Here is a 12732-nt window from a genome sequence, read left to right as displayed (position 1 = left end):
ATAACGCAATTAACGCGGTTGCAGTTTTTTTTATTTCCAGTTGTGGCCTGTGTGTGTTCAACGTGCAAAGAAATATGGATAAGACCAAGGAAGGACTTTTAGACGGAAAGTTTCAGTATAAAACTCTGCCGGATTACTCTTCAGTCTGCCACAAGAAACATTACTCTTCATTCAGTCTGCCACAAGAAACAGCAACATTAAAATCATGAACTCAAATGTCATTGTTTAAAAAAAAAAAAACAATGACTGTAACAGTGCGTAAATCAGACCTTTCTGTAACGCTAATGTTAATAATCTTAAACGAAAATAACAAAATAATTGTGTAGCGGAGTATTTTTTGTACACAGTGCCGCGAACTGTCAATCACTCCTGTGCGCGTGCATCACTGTCCTCCTCGCAGCTGCAGCAACTTGCGCTCTCTCTCTTCATCAAGCTTTAAAACAAAAAGGGGACAAAACGATCATATTGTCTTTGTGCATAGGCTATAGATTAATTAGATAAATGAATATCTAAATTTGTGCCTTGCCGTCTACAGTATTTTTTTAGAACTTAGAAAAAAGATGCTGCAGCCAATGAGCAGCCAGCGGGGGCTGCAGGACGACTCAACCTCCGCAGACAGTTTTTAATGTTTATCAGACAATAAATACTCAAGATTTTGCTTTAGTATAACTCACAACGAGTTTCACACACCTTCTCCGGCCACGTTGAGTTGTTGACACTTAACAGTGGGAAAAGCGACACATGCGCTATTCACTTGTATAACTTAAGGGTGAATGGGTAATGTAGTTTCTGCTCTGGGTGGGATGAATTAGGAAGCTTGCATTGTGAAGGGCGCTCTGAAAAGCGGCAGCGGCAGGTAAAAGATTAAAACCTCTATTAAAACAGATGTCCAAATGAGCGTACCGGTACACTACAAGCACGTTCTGGGCGCACCGAGAGTTGGCGGTACGCTCAAGAGCTATATTTGGAAGTGGCGGTACTGAGTACCGGTGCGTACCGGCCCACTTAAAGCACTGGCAATGACTATACTTTTGAATTTTTTTGCAGTCCACTTAGAATTCAACATGGAAATCATTTTTGTTATTTATTGGCATTGATTGTTTTGAAATTCAAATGGTACTTACATGCCTGTGTTTTTATTTCTGTAATAAATATGGCTTTCAAGCCAACAGTTAATTTGGAGGATATTGATGGTTTATTGCAGGTATGTTGTTTACATGAGAAAATCTGTGTTACAAGTTAAACAAAAATTCCAATAAACAATCATATTTTGAATTTAAATAGTTTCTTTGTCTTGAGTTTACATTAATTATTTACATTTTACATTTACATATCCAAAAAGTTTCAGTCTTTTAATTGCGATTAATCGCGATTAATCGCGATTAATTTTAAAAAATTGTGCGATTAATTAGTTAATTTTTTTTAATCGATTGACAGCACTAATATATATATATATATATATATATATATATATATATATATATACAGTACAGACCAAAAGTTTGGAAACATTAATATTTTTTATGTATTTTTGATCAAATAAATGCAGGCTTGATGAGCAGAAGAAACTTCTTTCAAAAACATTAATAATGTTTCCAGACTTTTGGTCTGTATTGTATATTTATATATACACACACACAGACATATATGCGTGGAAAACGATTTAGTTAAAAATGCCTATCCATATACAGCTACCCCAAACTGACTCAAATAATTCGCAATCCCCAAACTGATTCAAATGATTCGCGAACCCGCTTTGAACTCCCGAACTGACTCAAATGATTCGCGATCCCCAAACTGACTCAAATGATTCGCGATCCCGCTACGAACTCCCGAACTGACTCAAATGATTCGCGAACCCGCTTTGAACTCCCGAACTGATTCAAATGATTCGCGATCCCTCTACGAACTTCCGAACTGACTAATGATTCACGATCCCCAAACTAACTCAAATGATTCGCGATGCCGCTACGGACTCCCGAACTGATTCAAATGATTCGCGATCCCGCTACGAACTCCCGAACTGACTCAAATGATTCGCGAACCCGCTACGAACTCCTGAACTGATTCAAATGATTCGCGATCCTGCCCCGAAGTCCCGAACTGATTCAAATGATCCGCGAAGCTGCTCCGAACTCCCGAACTGATTCAAATGATTTGCGATCCCCAAACTGACTCAAATGATTCGTGATCCCGTATCGAACTCCCGGACTGATTCAAATGATCCTCGAAGCGGCTCCGAACTCCCGAACTGATTCAAATGATTTGCGATCCCCAAACTGACTCAAATGATTCGTGATCCCGTATCGAACTCCCGGACTGATTCAAATGATCCTCGAAGCGGCTCCGAACTCCCGAACTGATTCAAATGATTTGCGATCCCCAAACTGACTCAAATGATTCGTGATCCCGTATCGAACTCCCGCACTGATTCAAATGATCCGCGAAGCGGCTCCGAAATTCCAAACTGACTCAAATGATTCGCGAACCCACTACGAAATTCCAAACTGGTTCAAATGATTCCCTCTCAATACTCCGACCTCCCAAAATGACTCAAATGATTCACGATCCCGCTCAGCCCCGAGCTCCCGAACTGACTTAAATGATTCGTGATCCCGTATCGAACTCCCGATCTGACTCAAATGATTCGCGAACCCGCTCCGAACTCTCAAACTGATTCAAATGATTCGTGATCCCTGCTGTGTCCCAAACCTAAGAGTAAGAACTCCGAAGTGCGAATTTGAAGTGCGAATGCGACACAGGAACTCGACGAAGGGTGACCCAAACTGAAGTGTGTGGACTACGAAGTGCAGATGTGAAGTGCGATTGCGTAACAGCGTCACGACGTAATCTGTCCCAAAGTCAGAATGCACACTTCGAAGGGCGCATTTGAAGTGTGAATGCGTCAACGCGGCGCGACGAAGGCTGGCGAATTTCGAAATCGACTTCAAATGCGATCTTCAATTCCCATGAAAATGAAGTGTACATCTGATGGACACTTTGCACCCTACAATATCCCAAAATCACTTGCGTGCATATGACAACGGTGGCAGGTGAGAGTTCTGTGGAGGACTTCACATTGATATGTAAGTAGGCTATTGTATTTCATTCACTCAAATAACTATTGAAAGTGTTAAAAAGCCAAGTTTTTTTTTTTTTTTTACATAAAGCCCACAAACAATAAGACGGCCACTACATAAGACAATTGTCTTTCTCTTTGTTGTGTTTTTGAAAAGCTGTCATGCGAGAGATGTCTACAAATGTTTTAACAAAACTTAAGCACTGCATTATTTTTTTATGCATGTCCTGTGTGATATTTTCTATTGTTAAGATTAAAAACCTGTCTTTATATTTTTCATAGGTGTTTCCATTTTCTCTCGTTTTATTTCTATTCTGGAGCGAGTGAGCCTGCTTGGAAAGACTTTTTTTAATGCAGCTTATTTTTTTTCCACAAAACATTCTTTTATGTGTTTATATTTTTAATCATTTTATTTACTAATAATTTGTTGAAAGGGAGAAAAAAAATACTTTCTAGTATATATACTAGTTTCAGGTCTGTTGAATATTTGACAAACCTGCGCCCTCTAGACACGTAACAAAGAAAAGACTCAAGCCCGGAGAAGAGAAGCACGTGGGGCACGCTTGGAACACGGTGATGACTCCGGAAGTGACGACTCAAATCCTTTCCAGATCGAGGCCGGCACGATGGCGGCGGACACGCAGGTTGGTGTGACTCGATCCGTTCCTGCGTGAACATTAAAACGCTAACTTTTTCTTCTGTGTCTCACCGCTTTTTTATGAGTTCTGAAAGAAGACGATGCGAGATCCGCGAGCGCGTGACGTCCAGATACGTTAGAAAACGCTGTGCGTGCGCGCGAGTACATGAACGTGCATTAATAATATTAAACTGACCATTAATAACGGCACAGTTGCACAACACACGCATTTATTAAGATTTAACCTTAATTTGGAAGCGAACGATACTGTTTTAAGCTTCTCATCCACTTATTTGATCTCAAGCACACATGCACTTCAGACTTTAGCAAGAAAGTGCCAGAAGAACAATGTTTCTGGACATAGTATCAAAGTAAAACTATGTGTTTATTGAAAATACAACAATGTATAATCACAGTAATCTACCGTGTTACATAAAACTGAGCCAACAGTCACCTAATGCATCTTGGAGTCACTTATGTAAAAGCTCATCTAAATGCATGCATGAACTACTAATATTAAACCATAATGAATGAATATTCATCAGTCAGCTGACTAATACAAGGTCAACTCATGCTCTATTATTGTAACAACAATTTGAGTGATTAATATGGTGGTGGTAGCATGGTTAACCATAATAAACTGTGATATGATATCCATGTTTTGATTGCGTTGCATGTGTCTGATGGCTGTTCTCTGTGTTTGCAGGGGCAGGTTTCAGACACACTGAAGAGATTCGCTGTGAAAGTCACGTCATCCAGCGTTAAAGAGCGCAAAGAAGTTCTTGAAGAACTGAAGGAATGTGTCAAAGGAAAGGGTGAGTTTATTCACCTAAAGAAATAATCGGACATGTTTAGTGACAAAAACAGTGTTAACGCATCATTAGAAACCCTGCACTGCTTTCTAATGTTTTTAAACGAGTCTCTCCTGCTCACCAAGTCAACATTTATATGATCAAAAATACTGTAAAAATTTGAAATATTATTGTTATTACAAAATAACTGTTTTCTATTTGAATTTATGTTGGAATGCAATTTATTTCTGTAACGCAGCGCTGAATTTTCAACATCAGAAATCATTCTAATATGCCGACTGCTGTTCAAAAACTTTTATTATTAGTATCAACAGTTGTGCTACTTTGTGTATCGTGTAAACACTAATGCATTTGATTCTTGAGGGTCTTTGTTGAACAGAAAGTTCAAAAGAACAGAATTTATTTGAATAGAGAAATCTTGTGTAATGTCTTTACTGTAACAGAAACAAACTGTACTTTTGAGCAGTAGTGTATTAACTCTGTGTGCATATTCAGAATGATGTGACTTTAATTTGAATCCTCTAAATAACTTTGGTTAAATTCTATCCTCAGATCTTCCCGAGCCGGTCATTAAAGGACTGTGCAAGCTCTTCTATCTGACTCTGCACAGATACAGGTGAGTGGGAGCCGTTTCCTCTCCTCTGTGCATTAAAGCATGTCCTTCTACTGAAGGTGGGCTTGATTTCTCTTCTCAGGGATGCTGCGTCTCGGCGAGCTTTGCTCTCGGCCATCGAGGTGCTCGTCCAATCACAGCCTGATGCCATTGCGACAAACCTCCCCCCCGGTCTGCTGAGCTGTGGGGTGGTCAGCAGGGGTGTGATGCCCGGGTGAGTGACCGCCCCATTTATACACAGCCCTGTGATCTCTGTAATGGGCTGGATCACAGAATCCAGGCAAAAAATGACGTGGAATGTCAGGAAATTAGATCATGAAATAGTGTCTGAATATGAATCTGTAAACTGGCTACTATATAATATATTGTTATTGTCGAGTAGAATGTACATATTAAAGTAACAATAATGATATAAAGCTTTAATTTTTAAAGAATAAAAAAATAAAATTTCCCCACGTTTTACTTTTAACAGTAAATCATTAATACAGAAAATTAAAACAAAGCATTGAATTTGGAAAAAAAATATTTATGTAGTTTTTGTTAACATTTTAATAAATTGTTGTAAACTGTTTTGTTTCATGATTTTAGTCCTTTATAAAATATATTTGACTACTGAAAATTTAAACTGAATCCAGAATTTTTTTTAAACTTTTTGGAGTAAAAAAAAATTAAATAAAATTTGTTAAACTTTTATTAAATTGTTTATTAATTGTATTAGTTTCATGATTTAAATGAATTAGACATAATTTTTGATTACTAAATTTAATTTAATCATTAAAACTGAATACATAAAAATTACGGTAGATTTTTTTTTTTTATTTGAGACAGAAAATGTAATTGATTTCACAGAGAAACCAGAAAAATGAAAAGAAAAACTATGTTTGGGAGCAAAATAAGATAGAATAATTTTTTGTTAATCTTTTATTAAATTGTTTGTGAATTGTATTACTTTCATGGGTTAAATAAATTAGACATAATTTTTGACATCATATCTAAATTTAATTCAACCATTAAAACTTTATCCAGAAAAATTAAAACGGAAAAAAGAAACGGAATTTGAGAATGTTTTTTATTGATTTCAATTAGAATCCAGAAAAATATTATATATTTTAAAAAAGAACTGATTCCAGAGAGAATGTGCGTTTGGAAAACTGTAGAATTGATCCACGATTTATTGTCTGACCCCTAATAATTATCAGACGTTGAAAAACCATGAGATGCAATCTGATTTAATGTCAAATGTCCTCAGGAAGAGCACAGCTTCAGGAGCCTGCTGCGCTCTGCCCTGGACCTGCTTGATCGTTCGGATCGTCTTCCCCTCCGCAGACAACAGAGAAGGGGCCAAATGGAAGAAACTGGTCAGTAGTATATGCCATTCAGAGATATATTTATCAGTCATAGCTGAATTTAGCAGTAGCTCCAAACCTCTGTGACTGACTGACTTGTTGTCTTGAGATCTTTACATGGGGTCTGTCCAATCATATTCTCTCTCTCTGTGTCTCCTCCAATCAGGTTGAGGTTCAGAGTGTGCTGCTGGCGGAGGTTGTGGGCGGAGCCTCAGGGAACGCTCTCAAGTCAATCAGCAAATGCTTTAACAAGCTGTGGAAGGAGGTAAAGCTCCTTTAGTTCACTCGGACGTCTTGTACACTACAGTTAAAAAGAACGAGGGTGCTAAGGTTTTTAATGTTTTTTGAGAGAGTGTCTCTTCTGCTCACCAAGTCTGCAAAAAACAGTAATATTATAAAATGTTATTGCTATTTAAAATAACAGTTTTCTATTGTAATCTACTGTAAATTATAATTTATTTATTTGATGCACAGCTGTATTTTCAGCATCATTCCTCCAGTCTTCAGTGTCACATGATCTTCAGAAATCATTCTGATATGATGATTTGATGCTTGAGAAACATTTTTTAATTATTATCAATGTCAAAAACGGTTGAGCTGCTTTATTTATTTTTAAAATCCTGATGCATCTGTTTTCAGGATTCTTTGATGAATAATAGAAAGTTCAAAAGAAATTTGAAATTTAAATTTTTAGGAACATTCTAAATTTCTTTAATGTCACTTTTGATTAGTTCAATGCATGCACACTGAATAAAAAAAGTGTTATTATTATTTTTAAAAGATCCTATTGACCCCCAAACACTTTTTAAAACTAAGTCCTTCTCTGTAAATGTAATGTTGTGTCTAATCAGTCTCTACTGTTGTTCAGATGAAGTCTAACTCTCCGTGTTGTGTTTAAAGCATGCACTCTATAGATTTGAGCTGATGAACGGAGTGTGTTTGTGCAGAACCCGGGTCTGGTGGATCAGTACATGAGCACTCTGCTGAGTTTGGATCAGAGCTGTGTGTGTGTGCCGCTGCTGGGCTTGTGTGTGGACTTCTGCACAGCTCACAAAGACATCGCCACCATCAACAAACACAAGGTGGAAAACTGGAGCGCTCCCTGTGCTAAACCTTCCCCGCTGCAGCTTTGTCTTAGTTTTTATATTCCAGTGTAGAAGTCACAGTATTTTTTTAATCATCAGAGATGTGCTGTGACTTATACATATAATATAATGTAATATAATAAAAAAATGTTTGCATAATAAATCGTAGCTTAGCAATGAAATGGTAGGCTATATTGTGAAGATGGTAACGTTTGGATTTCATAATGTGTGTAAACATTTCATTTGTTTTATGATACCTTAAATGGTTACCTGACATTTTTAAAATCTCAATAATGCACTTTTCCCCCAATGTGGCTTATACTCAGATGTGCTTTTTTTTTTTTTTCTGTGAAAAATATGGTTTAAAAAATTTCGATTAGCTTTTATTTTTGTATTTGTTTTATTTTAATTCTAGTTTAATATTTATAAACTTTATTGCATGTTTTTTTTTTTCATTTTCATTAAGTTTTTCTTTTTATCTTTAATTTATTTTTATTCCAGTTTTAGTAATTGTAGTACTTTAAACTACTTTATTTTAGCAACATTTCTAATAAATTGAATTGAATTTATTTATTTTTTTCATTAATTGTTTAACAGAGTTTTAATAAAAGCACCCTGTTGTGTTTCAGGCGTCTCTCTTGGACCTGTACGTGAAGACGGTCCTCATGAGTAAGACCAGACCGCATCAGCACATCCTGGTGAGAATCTGCACTGTCTTCGATGCACAATAAATCTTTGCAGTGCTGAAATCAGAAAGCCTAAAGCTGGATGTGTGTTTTCAGGAGAAGAGCGGCTCGATGCTTCGTCACATGTCTCACGCAGAGTTTAAGGAGCAGCTGCTGCCCACGTTACAGAAAGCTCTGCTGCGCAGCCCGGAGAACTCCATGCCGAGTGAGTTAATAAATATGAAAGAATCTCAGTCTTATTTTAGTATGGTTGAGATAATATTATAGCTTTATTAATATTTTGAGGTAGTTTTGACTCATGCATTTCTGCTTAAAGTTGAAGACCCAACTCTATATGTTTTGCAAGACCCTCTCTTTCAGTGAAACCTATTTTATTTTAAGTAGATAATGTAGGAAACTCACTTAAGGGGTTTAGTAAGATAAGAACGGTTTTAGAATTATGTACATGTTGTATTATGTGTGTGTGTGTCTGTGTATGTACACATGTGTGTGCGCCTATGTACACGTGTGTGTCTGTGTATGCACAGGTGTGTGTGCGTCTATGTACACGTATGTGTGTGTGTGTCTGTGTATGTACACGTGTGTGTGCGCCTATGTACACGTGTATGTTTATGTACACGTGTGTGTGTGTGTGTGTGTGTGTCTGTGTATGTACACGTGTGTGTGTGTGTGTGTGTGTGTCTGTGTATGTACACGTGTGTGTGTGTGTGTGTGTGTGTGTCTGTGTATGTACACGTGTGTGTGTGTGTGTGTGTGTCTGTGTATGTACACGTGTGTGTGTGTGTGTGTGTGTGTGTGTCTGTGTATGTACACGTGTGTGTGTGTGTTATTTCAGTTAAGATTTATTTTAAGTACTTGGCAAAAAAGTAATATTTCTGACAATCCACTGATGTTTGCTTTTGTTTCTAGAAATGCTAAAAAAAAATACAGATTCAATTGCAGGAATATTTATGTATTTACTTAGATTAATATTGTTCTCTACCAAGAGTGAACACGATATTACTTACTATGCTTGCTATGATATAATCCTGAAATCTGAAGTCTTATGTGTGCACCTCTGTTTGTCTCTCTCTCTTCTCCCCAGCGCTCTCCTGCATGCTGGCGTCCCTCACTCTTGATCTGAGTCAGTACGCGCTGGACATCGGGAAGGGCATCTCCAGTGAGTGCCCTCGTCAGTGTGAGTGATGTTCGTCTGAGGCGGCGCGTGCAGGTTTGATGTGGTTTGGTGTGTTTCAGGTCAGCTGAAGGCCAATAACCCAGAGCTGATGGAGCAGGCGGTGACGGCCCTCCAGAATCTGTCCCAGCAGTGCAGTGACCCCAGCGCCGTCCAGGACCTCGTCAAACACCTCTTCAGCATCCTCGGAGGTCAGTGCATGCTTTTACTGGCTTCAGTGGTCATGGAGCATGCAAACATAAAACTGTATAGCTTTATTCTGTTTTATTTAATTGTCTAGTTATTGTTGTTTGAGAGATTCGTGTGGAGTTAAACTTGTTTTAACCTTCAAAGCACATTCTGGTCTTTTTTTAAACAAATGAAATACAACATTGTATAGAAAGGGAATTTCGCAAGTGCTTTAAGATCCTTAAAATACACTACTTTTTTACCCTTTTAAACTGTTTTACAAAAAGATTCGGTCATTTTGGAGCTGGTTATGTATGGCTTTCCATAAGGTGTCAAAAATACAGTTGGCTTAATTATATGATGTTATTTTAGTGTCATAAAGCAATTGTAAAATATATTTCATTCTTTACCCATAACTCACACATTTTTGGAGATTAATTTTGAGAAACCTATATATGTACAACTATTGACCAATGTTAATGTTAAAGTTAATAAAAATGTTATGACTGTTTTATAAAACAGCAGAAATCATATGCAGATTTTAAATGCATTATGAGGGTTAAACCAGCTTTGTCATTTTTATAATGCATTAAGCAATACAGATAGTTTCAAAGCAGCTTAAAAGAGGTCAAATCATCTGTAAGCAAAAGTGCAGAATATTAATATTATTTTACAGTGTAACAAAGAAAATATACAGTGATAAACATTTGAGTTTATGAATTATAAGGTTTAAAACCAGACATGCATGGAAAAACACACTAGTAAGCTCAGTCAAACTGTTAATTGTTTTGAAGTCATGGGAAAAATCATGAAAAGTATTGTTTTAGTAAAGCGAGTGATCAGGACCAGCTCACTCTTTCAAGCAGGATTAAACTCATTCTGGCTTGTTTTGCTCAGGCTCTGAGGGGAAGCTCACTGTTGTGGCCCAGAAGATGAGCGTCCTGTCAGGTGAATATTTCATCTATCTGTCTCTCTCAGACGCTCGTTAGGTCTGTGGGTCAGTGCACTACATACATGGTTTTACAGAGCATTTGTATTCTTTATTTCAAGACAATCAGAGTGTACAAGGATGAAAGTCTCTTGAAAGTCTTTTACCACTGCTAATTTGCGTAAGGAAATGTGTTTTTGCATTCGACTGCACTGCATTTGATTATTTTCTTATGTAAACTTCCACTGCATCTTTGTGTGTTGCTCTGCATCTTTTGCAGTGTCTCTCAAATAAACACTGCATTTTTAGATGTTCAAAAGTTCAACTTTTTTTTGTGCATTCCACATTTTTTTTAAATGCAAAGAAACGTTTTGTTAAAATCACCCCCTCCAGCACAGCTCCCAAGTCTCATTCTCACTTTTGCATGAATCTGTGAGTCTCTTGCGCTCATGTATCTGCCTGCTGTCATCTTGAGCATGGTCTCTGTGTGATTTTGAATCAGGAATCGGAGGTTGCAGTCATCATGCCGTCTCTGGCTCTTCCTCTCAGTCTCTGAGCTCCAGCGTGGCTGTGATGTTCATTCCTTACCTGCAACAGGAAGGTGAGAAACAGTTTTTTTTTTTTTTTTAAATGTACATTAAAAAAATTACTTTTTTAGTATGTATTTTTAATGCCGATTCATTCATGCTTGAGATTGCTTTCATAAATTGTAATTTTGTGAAGGAATAGCAGGGGGTTTGTTTTTTAAAGAGCTAAACATTTATTAAATCATATGTAAAATAACCCTCATTAAAAAAAGAATCTTCCTAATCTTTTATTCCTTTTAAGCTATTTTTAGAAAAAAATGGTGCCTGCTGAATGCATAAATTTAAATGCCACATTAGTTGAAGCAAGTTTATTTATATAGCACATTTGGTACACAATGGTAATTCACAGTGCTTTACATGAAATAAGTAAAATAATCATAAAAGAATAATCACAAAAATAAAACAATTTTTTTTTTAGTTAAAATGAATTTAAGACAATGCAATCATTTTGAGTTGCAATTCATAAAAAAAATGCTCAAGATAAATAAAAAATCTATAAAAGATTAAACATTTTACCGCCTAGCAACATCAGAGAACTGTTAACATGTGAATCTGTTGTTTTGAAATGATTAATAACTTTAATATTAATGTAATATTAAAAAAGATTAATTTTAATAACTCACAATTTCAACAGGACTTCAAGTAAATATTTAAAGTCAAATATTGACAAAACACTTCGGAACTATTTTTACGCAATTTTTTTTTAACAAGGTCTGTTTATTCAAGATTTTACAATATTCACAAAAAACAAAGGAGAACTGAAACAGTACAGTGTAAAACAAAACCCCAACACAACCCATCCCTCTACCCATCAGACAGAAAATTATTGGGTATATACAGTAAAAAAAAAAAAATCTGGTAAAGATTATCAGAAAAGGATACATAAATATACATGCATAGACATGAAATAGATAAAAAAAAAACATATATAGATGAGAATAATTTTGGGACAGTATTCTCTACTTGATTTTTTCAACGAATGTCAAGAAGGGTTGCCAGATTGCATAAAATCTCTGGACAGACTCTTGAAGAGAGTATCTTATTTTCTCTAGTTTAAGATACTGTATAATCTCCTTAATCCAATGAGAAAAAGTGTGAGGAAGAGAGTCTTTCATTTAAACAATATTCATCTTCTGGCAAGAAGTGTGCAAAAGGCCAACATCTTACAATTATAGCTGCTCAGGTGCATGTTCTGTGCTGTAACACCAAATAAAGCAAGAAAAGGAGATGGTTCTATTGGGAATCCTATTGTTTCTGAAAATGCGTCAAATCAATTTCCAAAAGTTATACAAATTTGGGCATGTCCAAAACATGTGTAAAAGGCTTGCAGGAGCTTGCCTACATCTATCACAAATAGGATCTAATTCTGGTCTGAATTTACCTTAGACCAATGGAGCCGATGTACCACCTTAAATTGTACAACCATTTGACGTTGACAAATAGATGATGAATAGATCAGTTTAATACCCAATTTCATTTTATATATAATATTAACTTAATATAATTTTTCACTTCTTGCAAAATTGATTGATTTGCATGAAACAATCTTAAATGGTCTTACATTTCTAAAACGTGCATTAATTAGAAACCTAATATCTGCCGATTGTTTCCCTCTCT

General features: G+C 36.4%; 1 protein-coding gene across 1 annotated transcript in view; it reads left to right on the top strand.

The window, feature by feature from the left end:
- The first annotated feature begins 3579 nt into the window (after positions 1–3579).
- LOC128019030 (eIF-2-alpha kinase activator GCN1) overlaps positions 3580–12732 on the top strand; it is a 53077-nt gene continuing 43924 nt past the window's right edge. Inside the window, exons 1-13 of the mRNA XM_052604977.1 lie at positions 3580–3723; positions 4423–4531; positions 5081–5144; positions 5224–5355; positions 6391–6499; positions 6654–6752; positions 7435–7569; positions 8202–8270; positions 8355–8463; positions 9343–9417; positions 9495–9623; positions 10498–10548; positions 11031–11129. Of these exons, the coding sequence (XP_052460937.1) occupies positions 3706–3723; positions 4423–4531; positions 5081–5144; positions 5224–5355; positions 6391–6499; positions 6654–6752; positions 7435–7569; positions 8202–8270; positions 8355–8463; positions 9343–9417; positions 9495–9623; positions 10498–10548; positions 11031–11129 (1198 nt within the window). The 5' untranslated portion in view covers positions 3580–3705. The remainder of the gene's footprint in view (positions 3724–4422; positions 4532–5080; positions 5145–5223; positions 5356–6390; positions 6500–6653; positions 6753–7434; positions 7570–8201; positions 8271–8354; positions 8464–9342; positions 9418–9494; positions 9624–10497; positions 10549–11030; positions 11130–12732) is intronic.

Source organism: Carassius gibelio, chromosome A8 (assembly GCF_023724105.1).
Source record: "Carassius gibelio isolate Cgi1373 ecotype wild population from Czech Republic chromosome A8, carGib1.2-hapl.c, whole genome shotgun sequence".
NCBI lineage: Eukaryota > Metazoa > Chordata > Actinopteri > Cypriniformes > Cyprinidae > Carassius > Carassius gibelio.
This window is presented reverse-complemented; position numbering and strand designations above follow the sequence as displayed.